Source organism: Syzygium oleosum, unplaced genomic scaffold, assembly GCF_021117445.2.
Source record: "Syzygium oleosum isolate NSW1041296 unplaced genomic scaffold, Sole_v2.1 Sole_v2.20, whole genome shotgun sequence".
Taxonomy (NCBI): domain Eukaryota; kingdom Viridiplantae; phylum Streptophyta; class Magnoliopsida; order Myrtales; family Myrtaceae; genus Syzygium; species Syzygium oleosum.
In genome coordinates, this window is record NW_026607504.1 from 6,402,955 (window position 1) to 6,419,606 (window position 16,652).

At 39.9% G+C, this 16,652-nt stretch overlaps 2 protein-coding genes across 3 annotated transcripts; both read left to right on the forward strand.

Annotated features, from left to right (window-relative positions):
* The first annotated feature begins 1,881 nt into the window (after positions 1–1,881).
* LOC115670505 (isocitrate dehydrogenase [NADP]) lies at positions 1,882–7,897 on the forward strand. The gene is made up of 15 exons (XM_030591806.2): positions 1,882–2,215; positions 2,504–2,547; positions 2,638–2,747; positions 3,149–3,186; positions 3,405–3,482; positions 4,745–4,798; positions 4,876–4,977; positions 5,063–5,151; positions 5,246–5,349; positions 5,474–5,542; positions 5,620–5,735; positions 6,482–6,516; positions 6,599–6,741; positions 7,284–7,406; positions 7,520–7,897. Exons 1-15 carry the CDS (start codon positions 1,954–1,956, stop codon positions 7,611–7,613), a joined length of 1,461 nt encoding a protein of 486 aa, XP_030447666.1. The 5' UTR covers positions 1,882–1,953; the 3' UTR covers positions 7,614–7,897.
* A 3,233-nt stretch (positions 7,898–11,130) lies between these two features.
* Positions 11,131–16,636, forward strand: LOC115670391 (phosphoenolpyruvate/phosphate translocator 2, chloroplastic-like). Of its 2 annotated transcripts, XM_056320513.1 has the most exons (10): positions 11,131–11,659; positions 13,074–13,196; positions 13,321–13,473; positions 14,076–14,161; positions 14,439–14,523; positions 14,974–15,093; positions 15,184–15,261; positions 15,694–15,823; positions 15,958–15,988; positions 16,143–16,636. In XM_056320513.1, exons 1-10 carry the CDS (start codon positions 11,261–11,263, stop codon positions 16,324–16,326), a joined length of 1,389 nt encoding a protein of 462 aa, XP_056176488.1. In that variant the 5' UTR covers positions 11,131–11,260; the 3' UTR covers positions 16,327–16,636. The 2 variants fall into 2 exon arrangements, with proteins under 2 accessions (XP_056176488.1, XP_056176489.1); XM_056320514.1 differs by having other exon boundaries at positions 15,958–16,257.
* Positions 16,637–16,652: the final 16 nt, after the last annotated feature.

The following is a 16,652-nucleotide window of genomic DNA, read 5'->3' on the forward strand; positions in this document are numbered from 1 at the left end:
AGATAAACGCATTTTCTTTTTTTAAATTTTGAATGGAATGAATAAGAGTCATTTGAAATGAATTTCGAGGTAGGAATGAAGTGGTTGGAGATGGATATGGTCGGTTTCGCCTCTCTACTCGGCAACCCGCTCCCCTCGGGGCAATCTTTTTCATATGACAAGGAACGCATATGTAATAACAATGCACACCAAAAAAAATTTCCCCCTCCCCTCCTTATTTACATAAATTTTTAAATTCTTTTTCCCCTCATTTTTCCAAAATTCTCAAACATAGTGAGTCTTTCATGACTTTGTATAATTCTTTCTTTGACAGCATATGGACCTTCTTCTTATGCTTTTTATTATTTCTTCTTGAAGATTTTTCAAATAAAGCCTTATCTTTCCTATTTAATTGCGAGAAAAGCCATTATGGAGAAATCTATCATTCTTTTCTATTTACGGTACTCGTAAGATAAAATTGCAAAAAGAGCCCTCCGATAGAGTCGAAACAAAAAGAATTAGCCTTTTTTATTTGTAAGGGTTAATACCAACAAAAATTCTCAAATTGGTATACTTGTTGCACATATACCTTAAACTAATTTTTGTGTCATAATATCCCGAATTGGTACACCCGTACCGCATTTACACAACACTGATGCACCTATGCTACATTTATCAAAACTAATTTTTACGTTACAAAAAAATCTCAATCTGGTACATCGGTATCACATTTATCCCAAACTGGTGCACACGTGTCACATTTACCCAAAAAAATCTCATATTTATCACAATTGGGGGTAAATGTGGTATATATATATTAGTTTGGAATAGATATGGCATGAGTATACCGATTTGAGATTTTTTATAACACAAAAATTAATTTAGGGTAAATGTGACATAATATATTGGTTTGAGAGTTTTAGTGACATAAAAAATTAGTTTGGAATAAATGCGATACGGATATACGAGTTCGAGGTTTTTTGTGGTAGTTCTTTCTTATGAGAAAATATCCAGTGGTATCGTACCACAACGTCACTGGCCTACGTGGCGCATATGATCCATTATTAAAAAAAGCGACACGTGTCCAAGCGACGCGGAAATTAAAAGACTAAAATTAAAAGGTTACAGGCTTGTCAGCGTTTCAGAAACAAAGTTACAATTTTTATCTCTCGTTTGTCAACGGAGGGAAAAAGCTGCGTTAGATGAAGGAACCCCAAGCCCAGCACCACCGGCCTCTTCCGCTTCCACTTCAAAATCGTTGGCGACGCGGTTTCTGAAGCCGGGGTCGGCAAGGCAACGACGGTGACAAGGGGGAAGGCGAAGGAGGAGGATGGAAGATCTCATTGCAGAAGAGAGTCTAAACATGAAAGGGGAGCCATCGTTGTTTTGTTACAGAGAGTGGAGAGAAGGGGAGAGAGAGAGAGATGGGCGATAAATGATCGCACTAAATGCGAGGTTGCGTAGAGTGGCTCCGTTTCTGCAAATGCGCCAGAGGAGACAGGAGAGAGAAAAGTGGCTTCCGATTTTAATTTCTTATGTCAAGTCGGATGACACCTGTTACATTTTGATTGAGTAGAGCCATGCAAAGCACAATCACGCCATGTGGGCCAGTAACGTAGTGGCACGATACCACGGAATACTTTCTCCTTTAGCTTTCTTACATATCCATAGCGAGTTACGGAATTCTCCACATCTCTAGTCAAGCTTCTCATTTTCTCCTCTTTTGAGCCATCCATTTGGGCCAACAAAATTGGCGGCCCATCCCGGCCCGGCCCATTAAGGGACCGCGTCTTGAAGGGCCCACAAGCGGAGTCGGGCCGGCCCGACATTGCCGTAGGTGGCACGTGGCGGCGGTCCATAACCGCCTACGAGAAATGTCGAAAGATGTTTAAGGGCGGGGACCCGAACGCAGGGTCCGCACTCTCTTCCCGTCCGGCGAGATTTATAAAGCCGAGAACTCAAAATCTCCGGGCAATGCTAATACCCAGGCTCCGATTGGGAAGCGCCATGGCCGGCGCGACCGTGTTGTTGTCGAAGATCCGATCGAGGTCCCCTGCCGTGAGCCCCTGCTTCTCGCTTGGCTCATCGAACGGTTCGGTTCCTCTCGGCGGCGGCGGCGGCGCCAGGGGCCGCGTTCGCTTCTCCGGCGGCTTCGCTCGCGTCTCGCTTCGGTGTTTCGCTTCTTCGCCCTCGTTCGATAGGATCCAGGTCAGGAATCCGATCGTCGAAATGGACGGTGAGTCAGACCTGCTGCGCGCTTTGCGAAAAGTCAACTCGTGTCGAGCGCAGAGCGGTGCGAGCCGTAGTGCTCTGCTTAGGAAGATTCGAAACCGATGTAAAATGGAAGGAGAAGTTACGAGAACATTGGTTTTTGTTTGGTGGGGCTGGTTTTGCCTGAACAGCTTCCCGAGTCTCTTGGTTTCTTCGTCCCTGGACGAGGAAAATGGATAGTAGTTTTTCTAGTAGCGATTTCGTTTTCTTTTTGAAGTTCATAACTCAACGTTCTTTTCTTTTTGATGTTTAGGTGATGAGATGACAAGGATCATTTGGAGCATGATTAAAGAAAAAGTATGAATTGATACATTTCAATGTATGTTCTTTTTTTTCTTTGGCTTGCTTGTTTAATGTGTCCTGGCCTGATGGTCTACATAATTGCAGCTTGTGTTCCCTTATCTGGATTTGGATATTAAATATTACGACTTGGGGATATTGAATCGGGATGCGACTGAGGACCGAGTCACTGTAGAAAGTGCGGAAGCTACTCTCAAGTAAGTAATGCGAACTGGGTAACCGGTGCTGAAGCTATTGCTAAGATGGCAATTGAACTGAAGAAGCATTATGCTTGTTATGCATAGTATGTATTGGATGTTACCTGGTGCTTCACTGCATTTTTTGCTTAGATGGCTCTGGAAGCTGGACTTTGACGTTAGAATATAATGTAGACAACAATAATGTGAAAATTGCCAACGATGGAGTCTTGCAGATTCTGCTCGAGAATTGTTATCATTCTCTTTGTTGATCTCATGTTAGTTTTAAAAGTCTCATCTCTTATCGCAAATCCTTGTGGAAATACGAGAGAAGGGTTGCATCCAAGAATATTTAAGTTCAGCAGTTTAGTTGTCTATTGTTTTTTGGCGGAGATTGAATTCTATTAGTTTATGTATTGCAGGTACAACGTGGCTGTGAAGTGTGCTACAATTACCCCTGGTTTGTTCTCCTGCTTCAAGCTTTTCAATCTCTTGCATTTTCACCATAATGCCACCATAAAATATGATTTCATAGACTTCTCAAGTTGTTTTTCTGCTATCATTCATGTTTGGAGTGGAGAACAAGGGCCTTAATGTGCAATCTAGTTGCAGTTAATTTATTTTAGACAAATTTACAGGCTCTAACTCGTTTTTCTTCCTGAATTTTTTATTTTTCAGATGAGACTAGAGTCAAAGAATTTGGCTTGAAGTCTATGTGGAGGAGTCCCAATGGCACAATCAGAAACATCTTAAACGGTCTGTTATATTGAAGGAAGCCTCTTGTCATTTAGGAACCTTTGAATGTTGAATTGCAAATAAATTCTTGCATTTCTTATGTATGGAAATTGGAGGCTATTTCGAGGGGTGATGAGTACTTTATTAGGATGGCGTTTAATCTGGAAGTGGGGATATTGGTAAAATGTAACAAGTTTTATGAAACGTAGTCTTTAGTTATAGCCTGTTTGATAACCTAATTAAGTACTGAAAATTGACAATTTAGCAACTTAATGAGATTTAGCACGTTTTCTGACCAAAAAAAAAAAAGATTGAGCACGTTTGATAGGCCAATTACATTTTTGACTTAAATGATTCGATTAAGTAAAAAAATTAAATTAAAGTGTTTAGTGAAGGTAGGGATTTCACTTAAATTGTTAAATAGAAGAACTAATCAATAATAATTAGAATCTTTCAAATTATATTGCTAAAAGCTACCGATAATGATCACAATTTCATGTTTGGTAAAAGGTTAATAAGATTTAGGGTCATTTTTCAGTCATCATCAAACAACTGTATATTTCTTTTTTCAGCACGTAAGATTGTCGACATTTAAAGTTCAGTTCTTAAGTTTTCAGTACTTGTGAATATGTATCGAATAGAATCGTTTATGTTCTTTTGTGCGCAAGTTTCTTCCTGTGACAATAGAATGTTCCTTCATAGTAGTTCATGAGAAAAGTTGATTTGTGCTGACAATCCGGTAAGTAGTTGAGTTTCATGTGAGGAATAATCTTCTTATTTTTCTTGACATTCAGTTCTTTTATTGACTCTTTGCCATTTTAAAGAGAGAAGTGGGTCAGAAGAATCTTTTGGTTGCAGAATTTGTAGCACTAAGGTGCTGACTTACTGACATTTGACTGCATGAAATGGAAACACAAAGTTATCAAATACGTGTAAATGAAAGATATTTTAAGAGAGAGATAAATTCGAAGATTTTTCTAAGTGTTATCTTAATAAAGAAAGTCCACAAACATTTATCTACTTTGTTGAGCTTCTCGATTTGATATGTTAAATTAGTGAAAACGACGTGAGGCTGAGCGCAATGTGTAAGAACATCCATTTATTTGCCCCCACTCAATGGGATGAGGTTTGGTTGTGGTGGTTGTAGTTCCTGCCACTGGAGCAGGAGCTGTATTTTCAGGCTGCTGTAGATATATCTGGCGTCACTTCCATTATAGAGATTTGATCTCCAATCCCTTGCATCTTCAATTAGTTACCTAAGAGAATACATGTTACCTTTTCAGGCACTGTGTTTCGTGAACCAATCCTCTGCCGGAACATTCCCAGAATCGTTCCTGGTATGCCTTTGCTTCTGGTGTAGAATTAGAGTTTGGTGAGCAGTACAAAACAGTTTTAATCTCTGTCAAATGCACAGGTTGGAAAAAACCCATTTGTATTGGTAGACATGCATTTGGTGATCAATATCGTGCTACCGATGCCGTTATTAGTGAGGCAGGAAAGCTCAAAATGGTATTTGGTAAGATGAATTTGACGATCTTTTGTATTTTAAAAGCTTTTACTTCTTGATTTTCAATGACGTGACCATTTTTTATGATACTTAGTCCCAGACAATGGGAATACCCCAATGGAACTCGATGTTTACCATTTTAAAGGTCCTGGTGTAGCCCTTGCAATGTATAATGTTGAAGAGGTTTGTCTATTTTTCCTTTTATCATTTTAACATTTAGATTATGGCGTGTTAGATTTTAGAGACTCATTGCTGTATTCTTGTCAAATGCTCACAGTCCATTCGAGCCTTTGCTGAGTCATCAATGTCTATGGCACTTTCGAAGAAATGGCCTCTCTACCTGAGCACCAAAAACACCATTCTAAAGAAATACGATGGCAGGTCAGTGACTTTTGTATATAATTCTTATACTTCTGGTGTCATTGTACATTTTCTTTTGACCTGTTATGATGTTTGTCAACTTGATTTCCATGCGCAAGAAATTCACATAGACGGATTGTTACAGATTTAAGGACATATTCCAGGAGGTATATGAAGAGAAGTGGAAGGACAAGTTCGAGGAACATTCGATATGGTATGTGCCTTAAATATTCTCGTGTGTGGACGCACATTACCTATTCCTATCAGATTGACCTTAATCTTAGATTCCAGGTATGAACATCGTCTAATTGATGACATGGTCGCTTATGCACTAAAAAGTGATGGTGGTTATGTTTGGGCTTGCAAGAACTATGATGGAGATGTGCAGAGTGATTTACTTGCTCAAGGTATTTTTACTTCTCTATCGTTAGGAGCGGCTGCATATGATATCCATTCGTGTTATTTACTCTATGTGCTCATGGTTCTATGGCTTGGCCTTTTAGGCACTTGTCTGCGTTATATGCTGGAAGAATTGTACTTAACAACCTATTGAACTTGTAGATAGTGGGATAAGATTGTCGTACTGTAGTTAGTTTACAGGAAGCAGGTGGATCAGAAAATTTGGATACGTCCTCCATGAACACTTCCACCCACTGCCCTCCAACAAAAAAAAAAAAACTACCGTAAAAAAAAATAGAGAGAGAGAGAGAGAGAGAGAGAGAGTACATGTAGTACTATGGGGATTAATAGTGTCAATGTAAGTAATTCTTGAATTTTTCACTTTTAATCGTTCTTGCGTAGTTTATTTGTGTTTTCACCTAACTTTTCGCATTCTGTTCAGTTAATTATTCATTTAGAGATATGCTATCCAGAGCATATTACGATGAAATACGATTTTTGGGCAAAGTGGAAAACAGAATTTGGATAATTGAATCTTAACTTTAGTTTGAAGCTACTGAATATAATGCTGGGGAATGATAAGTATGCAATCTGTTTGGACCTCTAGGGCATTCAGTATTCCCTAAATAAGCGACTCTAGCTTTTGGTTGCTTTAAGAAGGATCCACTGGTTATCTTTGTCAGAAAAATCACAGATCTGATGTGAAATGGATGGGTTTGATAGTTCTTTTCTGAAGAGGTTGCATTATATGCAGGATTTGGCTCTTTGGGTCTCATGAGCTCTGTCCTGGTGAGTACACTGTTTATTGTTTCTGTTCAATTACTTTGATCTTGAGAGCTTAGGAACTCTTGATGGCAATGATTTTTTGCAGTTATCCTCTGATGGAAAGACTTTGGAAGCTGAGGCTGCTCATGGGACTGTAACTCGCCATTTTCGTCTACATCAGAAGGGTCAAGAAACTAGTACCAATAGCATTGCTTCTATATTTGCGTGGACAAGAGGATTACAACATAGGTGCATTCTGATACTTGAATTTATTACTTACCTTCCTGTTCACCTCTGTCTGTAAGGGGTTCTCTTAGTTACTTCCTATGTCGGTGGATGTCTTGCCTCTGGTTCTGCTTTTATGTCCTATAGAATACTTCAAATATATTAGTCAAGCCCTGCTGCAATTGTTCTCCTGCCAGAGTACTGAATGGAACATATTAAGCTTTGCTTCCTGGTGTAGTGCCAATATGAGACTGTTACTTTTTCGCAGGTAGAGATAGTAAGGTTATCGTTGACTTGCAATTTGCGAATGTTTGTTCAGAAGGGAATAATGGACAGGATCACTAGACTTTTAGTCCAAATGTAATATTGCTTTCTAGTTTGAGATAAGTACACCGCAGAAGATTATTTCATCAATGTTCTGTGTTTATGCATTTCTATGTTCATACACGTTTGTCGTTCTACATTTTTTCCCCCTTCATCCGTGCTGCTTTTATGCACTCCGTGTTGCATGTCGTTCTACTGTTGTTTCAACTTTTAAACCATCATTTGCCAATCATGATATTCAGGGCTAAACTAGATAACAACGACAAGTTAATGGATTTTGTTCAAAAATTGGAGGCCGCATGTATCGAGACCGTGGAGGCTGGAAAAATGACCAAGGATCTTGCCATCTTGATCCATGGACCAAAGTAAGCATCATCTTTACTCAATACCATGTCAGTTTCCTCAGGAGGTATGTGATGTGAAACTATTTTCTTTTCTATGCCATTTTAAATCTGATGATTGGTCACGGTTTATGCAGGGTCACTAGGGAGTTCTACTTGAACACGGAAGAATTTATTGATGCTGTCGCACAAAATCTGGAGGCAAAGTTGCGGGAACCAGCGCTTGCCTAAAAGTTGAATCATACATTGTCCGTGTGAGATATTTGTCGGGAAGTTAGCATTTTTGTCGGACAGACAGACATTCATTGCCACAGTCAAAGCAACTACACTTAGGCACAGGTAATTACTAAAACAAGTTAATTGATGTGAAATGAAAAGCAAAGCAGAGGCAATTTTTGTTCCTACGCGGACAAAGGCAATCAGAGTGCACATTATGACGAGGAATAACGCATTCTGACCTGCGTCGTTTTGGCGGTCTCGAAGTTGGTTTCTCGAAAAGTTCTTTATTCATGTGTGACGCAGTTAATTTGTGCTAGCATTCCCTAACCTTCGTGAACGAATAAATGAGGAGGACCTTGCTGTAAGTTGTTTAAAAAATTAGTGGCATTTTATGAAAGATTTGAAAGTTACTTTGCACGAAATAGCAATTGCCCTTCTTTTTCTATTTTATTAAGCTTTCGAGTTCAAATTTAGCCAGAGTTGAAGGCGTGAAGGAAGGCATTGCGTCGTCGATGGTCCCCCTGCCAACAGCAAAATATAGAAGCCAAAAGAGAGAGTCAGGGGAAATCGAATGGTGGCTTCGAACTTGAACCATTTCATCTCATGCCATCCGTTCGTTCCCAATTTGATGTACGTACAAAAATGTAGATCCGGTTGAACCCCACCAAATTTATCAAGACCATCTTTTTCTTTATCATTTTTTAATCTTATCTCCTGCACGAATGCAACCCCTTCTTCTGGATTTTGACGTTTCTGAGAAGCTCCCATCTTCTTGCAAAGGTCGCTATTGTCCATATTTGCCAATTTATCTCCTTCCATAATCACCATCGATCGAAATGCAAAGCTCTCTGTCTTTTCGGACCCTAATTTTGCGTAGAACGAAGAAACACAAGCTCATCGCCTTTGACTTCAAGGGTTTCGAGCTCCGTCCCTGTCGACATGGGGAAAAAAAGGCAAAATGTCCTGTTTTCCCTTCTTGGTCGGGCCGTCAAAAGATTTCGTGAAAAGAGTCGAATGTTGTTCCTTAATAAAATCGAACGTATGTAAAATTTCGAGCTATATTTTTTTTTGTCGCGTGCACAAAATATCACGTGAACTTACCAAGAGGAGAAAGGTTCCCGTACCTTCGAAGTGTGAATTCCGAATTGACAATGACATAATGAAAAAAAAGGGATAATGGATAACGAAATGGGCTTTGTTATATTAACACTGTTGAGTTAGTTAATCCCCTGCTCTCAATAACGTGCAACGTTGAAACAAATAGCCATATCTTGTTGAAAATATGTCTTGAGTTCGAGCATGATGAAAAACTTTCTTAAATTAAGTAGATTTCCGAATTGAATGATTTCCTGATTGGAGTTGATTTCTTATTTAAGTGGTTAGCTAGTTTGTAAATCTCTTCTTCATATAAGAAGTGTGACGAAGGATTATTATAACTATAGCTGACAATAATTTGGATAATGCTGATTATGTTTTGTCTGTCACTAAAGTTCGTTGTTTGACGAATGGATTATGGGTTCTAGTTGTCGTTCCATGCTACACCAATAGGAATTTGTTTACTACTTATCGATGCATAAACAACGATGATTGCAATGTTATAGGTGTTGCCGATGTTAGAATTATTACACATGATGGTATTGTGAGAACATTGACCGGAGTGAGGCATGTTCCAAAGTTGAAGAATAACCTGATTTCCTTGAGTAACTTGAATTTAGCTATGTGTTAGTACACTTCAGAAGGCTAAAACCTGAAAATTGTTCGAGGTGCCATGGTAATAATGAGACGAACCAAGCACAGTGGCCTTATGGGCTTTAAGGTGAGATAGTGACGGATTTCGCCTCGGAGATATCGGATACATCTGTTCAAAAGTGTGTTTGGAGCACATTGACAAGAGAAGCCTAAAGGTTTTTAATGAAAGGAATATAATGTGTGGTAATGTTGCTAATAAGTTGAATGCATGCGGGTATTGTGACTTAGATCAAAAGCGGAAAGTGCAATTTAATATGACTGTCGGAGAAACCACGAAAATTGCAGAGTTAATTCACTTGGATGTGTGTAGGTGGAAAAACATTGTGGCAATTACCGTTCATCACTATAGCAGTACTGTGGTAAGTTGAAAAACCGTCGATCAGCATCCGTGAAATGGAAAACCAAAAGAAGATACAATAGAAGGGAATGTTTCTTCTGAAGAAAAGGAGGCTGTTTCTTGGATGTAAGGAGGTTTCATCCTCGGACTTTCCACCCTTGGAAAGGACAAATTCTAGTGCTCCTTTTCCTATGAGGAAGAGTGCTAGATTTATGCTAACAATTATGGACGATTATTCGAGAAAGACCTTGGTGTTTGTGCTGAGGCATAAATTTGATGTTGTTGTCATGATTAAGCAGTTGAGAGTTTTGATTGAAAAAGAGACTGGTAAGATGATTAAGTATGTGTGGACTGATAATAACATGAAGTTTTGCTCAGAGCTGTTAACAAATTATGCATGAAGGTAGAAATAGTGAAACACCGCACTAGTATTTGTGAACCACAACAAGTTGCATAGTTGATGACTAAAACATTACTAGAGACGGCCCATAAAATACTCTCTCGTTGGTATGACGAATGCGCTTAGTATGGCTACCTACCTGATGAATAGATTCCTATCGACTACGATTGACCGTCGGACTCTCGAAGAAGTGTGGTCAAGTAATATTACTAATTATTCAGTATTTGGAATATTTTGTTGCTCATGTTATATTTGAGTGAGTGATGGTAATTTGATGAGAGGTCAAGAAAGTGCATGTTCCTAGATTAAGCACAAGGTGAGCGAGACTATCGATTGCGGTACTTGGAATTAAATTCACCTATTATTATCAGAGAAGTCACGTTTGATGAGTCTCAAGAACTTTTAGGTAGGAGTATTATCGGCAGTGTTTTATACGGATTTGGATGGCGTTCGGCTCAAGGTGGAGTTGCAGGCAGAAACTCATGAGGTAGCATATATCAGTAGAGTTATCAACGCATATGATGCTTATAGCGAGTGGAGCGTGTAGAGCCAAGAGTTGCTGTAACTACTAAGTTTTACAAAGTGCATGTTCAATCCCCTGACAAATATGGATGTAACGGTTTTGTTTTATCCGTGGTCAATGAGGTTGTGTCTCTGAATCCTTGTGGAGCAGTTAAAGTTGCAAGTGGAGTCGGTGTTCCGACGAGATGCACCGTTATAGTGAAGTTTAAGTAATGCTTGGATATAAAAAAGATGTCTCTGGCGGTCAAGGCCGTGAAGGGCTGTGTGTGACTTGGCCCAAATGTTGAGCCAAAGTAGAAATTGTCGAAAATATGTCTCCAGTGTGAGCGTGAAGAAAAAAACTTCCCTAATTTAAGTATATTTACTAATTGATTGGTTTCCTAGTTAGAGTTGATTTGCTATTTAAGTGGTTATCGGATTTGAATAGGTTTCCTGAATTTGAATAGGTTTTCTATTTTGGATTAATCTCTTTCATATATAAGAAATGTGACGACTTCTTGTGAAGAGACCAAAGAGAAAGCATCTGCTCGTGAATTACATCCCTTGTATCACTTTATAGTGAAATATATGGTGCTCTCCCAGTGACGCCACGGAACTTACGTAAATCTGCTTGTTTCCGCACCGTCTCTGTCTCTCTTCATCTCTCTCAAAATGCAGAGCACGTCGCTTGCTCTGTCTCCTTCGACGCCATTCCCGAAACCTCGAAGCAGAGGCCTCCTCCCTCGGTCTTCTTCGACTCGCAACGAGTTGCCACTGAAATCGCTCGAACGCGGAGCTCATGACTCCGCCCTCTTGCCTCCGAGAGCAGCTTCACGCCTCTGTTTTGCCTCGCGGCCCAATGCGCAAGTCCCGGCTTCTCCTCCTCCTTCATCTTCGCCTCTTTTTCCGAGAAGGAAGGAAGATGACACCAGGGCCAGGGCTGCTTCGGTGCCCGAAAGCGTGGAGGACGACTCCGCGAAGCTGAGCGGCGTCGCGAGGACGCTGCGGCTCGGTGTTATGTTCGGGGTCTGGTACCTGTTGAACATCTGTTACAACATCTACAACAAGCAGGTTTTTGTGTCTCCCTCTTCATTTTTCCCTTTTCTTCTCAAGAATTGGGTTAGCCTTACTGGTTTTGGAATGGTTTAGTATGATGTATACAATCTGTGTACGAGAATATTTTGCAGAGCATGCTAGATCATTAAAGACTGGCTGATCAAATGTGGGTATATCACATCTCATAGCAATTACTGTATCGATCTTGTAAACCAATTTTCTTATACCTGGTGTCGTTCAGGCTAGATAAACAAACGCTCATGTATTTCGAAGTACACTAGTTGAGACATACCCATTAGAACTGAAAACGACCGCGGGTCATCGAGCTTCGGTTCATGAACTAAAAGAGTCCTTTGTAATTTGTGAGCGACAGTGGCATGTATGGCCATTGACTGGAGTTCTCGCAATTAAAGAGTGAAGAAGAAAGAGGTCGGTCATGACAGTTTTTTACAGTGAAGCCCCCCTTCTTTTGTTCCTGTTGGAGAGAGAGGAAAATGTGCAGTAGTCATGCTCGTGCTTGATTTTGCGTTACGTTTCAGAATATGGCTCCCCAGTTTTTTACTGAACAAGTCCGCTAAACATTGTCTTAAGGGAAGTAATAAAGGTTAACATCCTGAAGATACGCTTGTCAAGTTAGCTCACCCAGCTCCATTCAGTGCACTAAAAAACTTTCTCATCAGTAGATGAATGCATACAGAATAATGACAAAGGTTTTCCAGAACGGTGGCTCAGCAGTTCCCTTGGAGAAAGGGGGAAAGTTCTCTTTCAGCTTGCTGCCTAGGGTTGGCAGCTGAGTTCATTCTTTGATACCCTACACCATTAAAGAAAATTATGGAATGCATAAGCCCCACCTTAGAGAGAGGGACCACCTAAAAAGTGGTAATAACTGCGAATGAGCAAGCAGGGGGCGGGCAACTGATAATTACAGTAGTGAACAGCATAAAAATCAAATGGTGAATGAATTAAAAGAAAAGGCAAACCAAAAAAGTTTCAATTTTGTTATGCTGAAATAGAACTCTTCCCAAATTTTTTTTAATTCAGAATTAGAATGGGAAATGATAGGCCAATGACTTAAAAAAAGATATTATCAATCATGTCAAAAATCAAACCATATACAAAAAAACCGGCCATCGAAATCGAACCGATGACCGTATGAAATTGTCATATTGTACATGCATAGGAATTTTGTAAACTCTTGGGATCTTTTCTATTAATTTGATCTATTCATTATTAGCTATTCATAGCAAAAATGGATTCATTGAATTCAATATTGAATATGGAAGAGTAGGATTCCCAATAAATATTTGATAGCATGGAGGATAACGATTAATATAGTGATAAGGAACTTTAAAGCGAAAATCCAGCTTCATTTTTAATTAATGTTTCCAGTTTTTGCTTACAAATTTCATTGTACTTGGGAACTGTACAGGTTCTGAAGGTGTACCCTTTCCCAGCAACAGTCACAGCATTTCAGTGTGGGTGTGGGACTGTGATCATTCTCCTGATGTGGGCATCTGGACTCCATCCATTCCCTAGGCTCACTCGATCTCAGGTGAGTGCTGTCTCATGATTCAGAAACAAGTACAAAAGAAAGAGGCAAAACTAGCATTCTTCCTTTTATCTGAGTTGTTAGTCGACGATTTTCGCTTTACTAAAAAACGTTTATAAACTTTCAGCTTGCAACAATTCTACCACTGGCTGTGGCACACGCCATGGGGAACCTCCTGACCAACATAAGTCTTGGGAGAGTGGCTGTTTCTTTCACTCACACCATCAAAGCTATGGAGCCCTTCTTCACGGTTGTTCTTGCTTCTCTGTTCCTTGGAGAGGTATAACTTTCTTCATTTGGTCACTTAGCTGATGCACAGCTGATAGCACTAAAAATTTATGATTCAGCTATTCGCTTTGGAAACCCTTTTTGTTAGACCCCTTTTTCTAGCTTGTGGACTTTTGCTGCTTACCTGAGAGAAACTACTGTTATAGGTTTTGGCACCAATAGTTTATAAAAGAGTTGTATTTGCCGCATAATAGATACTTCATCACACCTTTTGTTTCTCATTCCTTGAGCCTGTCTCTTTCCAGTAGGAGCATACTGTGTCTGTGCACTTAGGGAGAAAACAAATCTAGGATTGCAACCGAGCAAGGGACTGATCCTAGTTGTAATGAGATTTAAAAATTTCAGGACCCACTGAAACTGATATGAAACGACCCAATTCATGGTCCCTCAAACATGAGCATATCCCATTCCATGTGTATGACTCTTGCGATAGAGAATGTGATGCTTGATGGAGAAACATTTGTTGTATTGTTCGTTCTGACCCTTCATATCTTGAGTTTCACGACTTCTGAAAGAGCCAAGTGGAGCACAATCATTTACTGTATGATGAAATTTACTGATATGACTTCAATTTATGTTAATATCTGCCCCCAGAGGCCATCATTCTGGGTTGTTTCTTCCCTTGTGCCGATTGTAGGAGGAGTGGCACTCTCATCTCTCACCGAGGCTTCATTTAACTGGTAAGCTCTTCTTCTGCAATTCTAATCTCAATAGCATGTTCAGAAATTCTTGATATATCTCTGTGAAGATTTCGATCACAATCAGTGTCAAAACTTAAAGCTTCAGCTGATTTTGCACTTACACAGATATGTCGATAATGTATAAGATCACCTTTCATATATCGATGTCAAATGGAGTTAAAGTTTTTTTTTTTTTTTATGTAAATGGAGTTAAAGTTGAACCAGCTTTACTTGGTCTAGTTCCGACGGATGATCTCCCTATTTCCATTTGAAACAGGATTGGTTTTGGCAGCGCAATGGCTTCCAATTTGATGAACCAGTCACGTAACGTGTTTAGCAAGAAGTGCATGGTTAACAAAGAGGTAATGTCCATTTATGGCTAACATCAGCATCAAATATCATCATAGCTTCTGTAACCCTCCAATCCCTCTTAGGATGGTAGAAAACTTGTGAAGTGATCCATAAAGTAGACACTCACCTTAAATTATTGCCATTTGATTACTTCCTTAAGGGGCTTGCGCCACTTGAATACGCCGAGTCATTATGAATTGTATCAGAGCTAGATGTGTGGTTCATGATATGCCGCTTTTCTAGTTATTGAACTTCTTATTTGCGAATAGGCATCCGGCCTTGCTGGTAAAGGGATTGGAGGGATGGGGACGTTACTATCACAGGTGCGGGGTTCGACTCCCGCGCTTTGCAAGAGGCAGAGCAAAAGTTCGAAAGTGAGGAGAGTTAGAGATAGGATAGACAAAAAAAAAAAAATTTCTTATTTGGCAATGGATACATGGGCTAACCATTACTTATTTCAGGAAGCATTGGACAACATCAATCTCTTCTCCATAATGACGATAACTTCTTTTATGTTTTTGGCTCCCGCAGCTATCTTCATGGAAGGTTTTAAGTTTACTCCATCATACCTGCAATCTGCCGTAAGTAACATATTTCAGAAAACTGAACCTGACCCACTGAAGAACATAGAGAAAGCACCTTGGATTTAGTTGTTCACTGTTTTGTGTCAGGCAAGTCAAGGTTTGAACATTAAAGAGCTGTGTGTGAGATCTATTTTGGCTGGATTCTGCTTCCACAGCTATCAGCAGGTGAGCCTCAGGCTTTTCAGTTCGTCCCCTGTCATGCGCTTTTCTTCAGTATTAGCCACCTCATTTCTCACCACCTGGTGAGTGGCGCTGGTCTCTGTGGTTTGGAACCTCAGAACATGAGTGTTCACTGAGAAAGTCTCGAGTTATAGGATTTCTTGTGAGAAATGCTAGATCATATTTTATAAATGTCTAACCAAAGCCTAAAATTTACCTCTGATCTTGTACAAGGTTTTCTGCTAGGAATATTGCGATCAACTTCCCAATGCTAAGTTTGAAGTTCACCCTTTTCATACACTGTTAAGACAGAAGTTGATGATGAACCAACCTAAACTCAGTTGTAGTTGATGCACGAATATAATCTTGTTTAAAGTCCTAGCCTCATATTATTTTCCAAAAATGACGAGCCGTCTCCATATTCTTGCTATTTGGCAGGTCTCTTATGGGATACTACAGATGGTATCGCCGGTCACTCACTCTGTCGGAAACTGTGTGAAGCGCGTGGTGGTCATAGTCTCTTCCGTCATCTTCTTCCAAACACCGATTTCACCCATCAACTCCCTTGGTATATAATCTTCGAATCAGCAAATTCATCGACCCTTTTTATATTGTTTAACTTTTGGTCATGAGCAGACCTACGATGATCTCAGCTTATTTAAACTTGAGGAACAATCCGTTGCGACCGACTTGTGGATGCAGGAACCGCGTTGGCTCTCGCCGGAGTCTTCCTGTACTCAAATGCCAAGAGGATGAAGCCAAAATTGAAGGTCTCATGAGCGTGATGTACCAAGTCGATAGAAAAATACTAAGTTCAATGAATTTGACAATAAATGATAATCCTAATTAGGAAAACCATTAAGTGATTCATAAAAAAATCACATAAGAAGTGAAAATAGTCTCATCCTTTATTGCCCCTCTCCCAACCACAGTCAGATGCACATTATCTGTAAGATTTCAGTCTCTGGTCCTTTGAATTTAATGAACAGTCACATTAGGTCCTGTCGAATTTTCAATTCAAGTGCATATGTCACTGACAATCTTTCTCGACTCAAGGATCATCAACTATGACGAAAGTGCAATCCAACTTGATTAACTTTTCCTGTGTCGGCACTGTTGTCATAATTACCAATAAGATCTGCTGAAAACTACATGGACAAAAGCATTGGTATTCCCACACAAAAAGTGCACAACAAGGCGGTGCATACTATAGACTATACGCAAGTCGGGCTATCATTGCCCCAAATGAAAGAGAAATTATATGCAAAGAGAGGACATTCCAAGTACGGACCAATGCTCCATAGCAATCCGACTTGGAATGCTGGAATAACTTGGGACACATTCCAAATTGTTGCTGCAGTCAGTGCAGACTAAACTCACCATGGGAATTGCAAGGA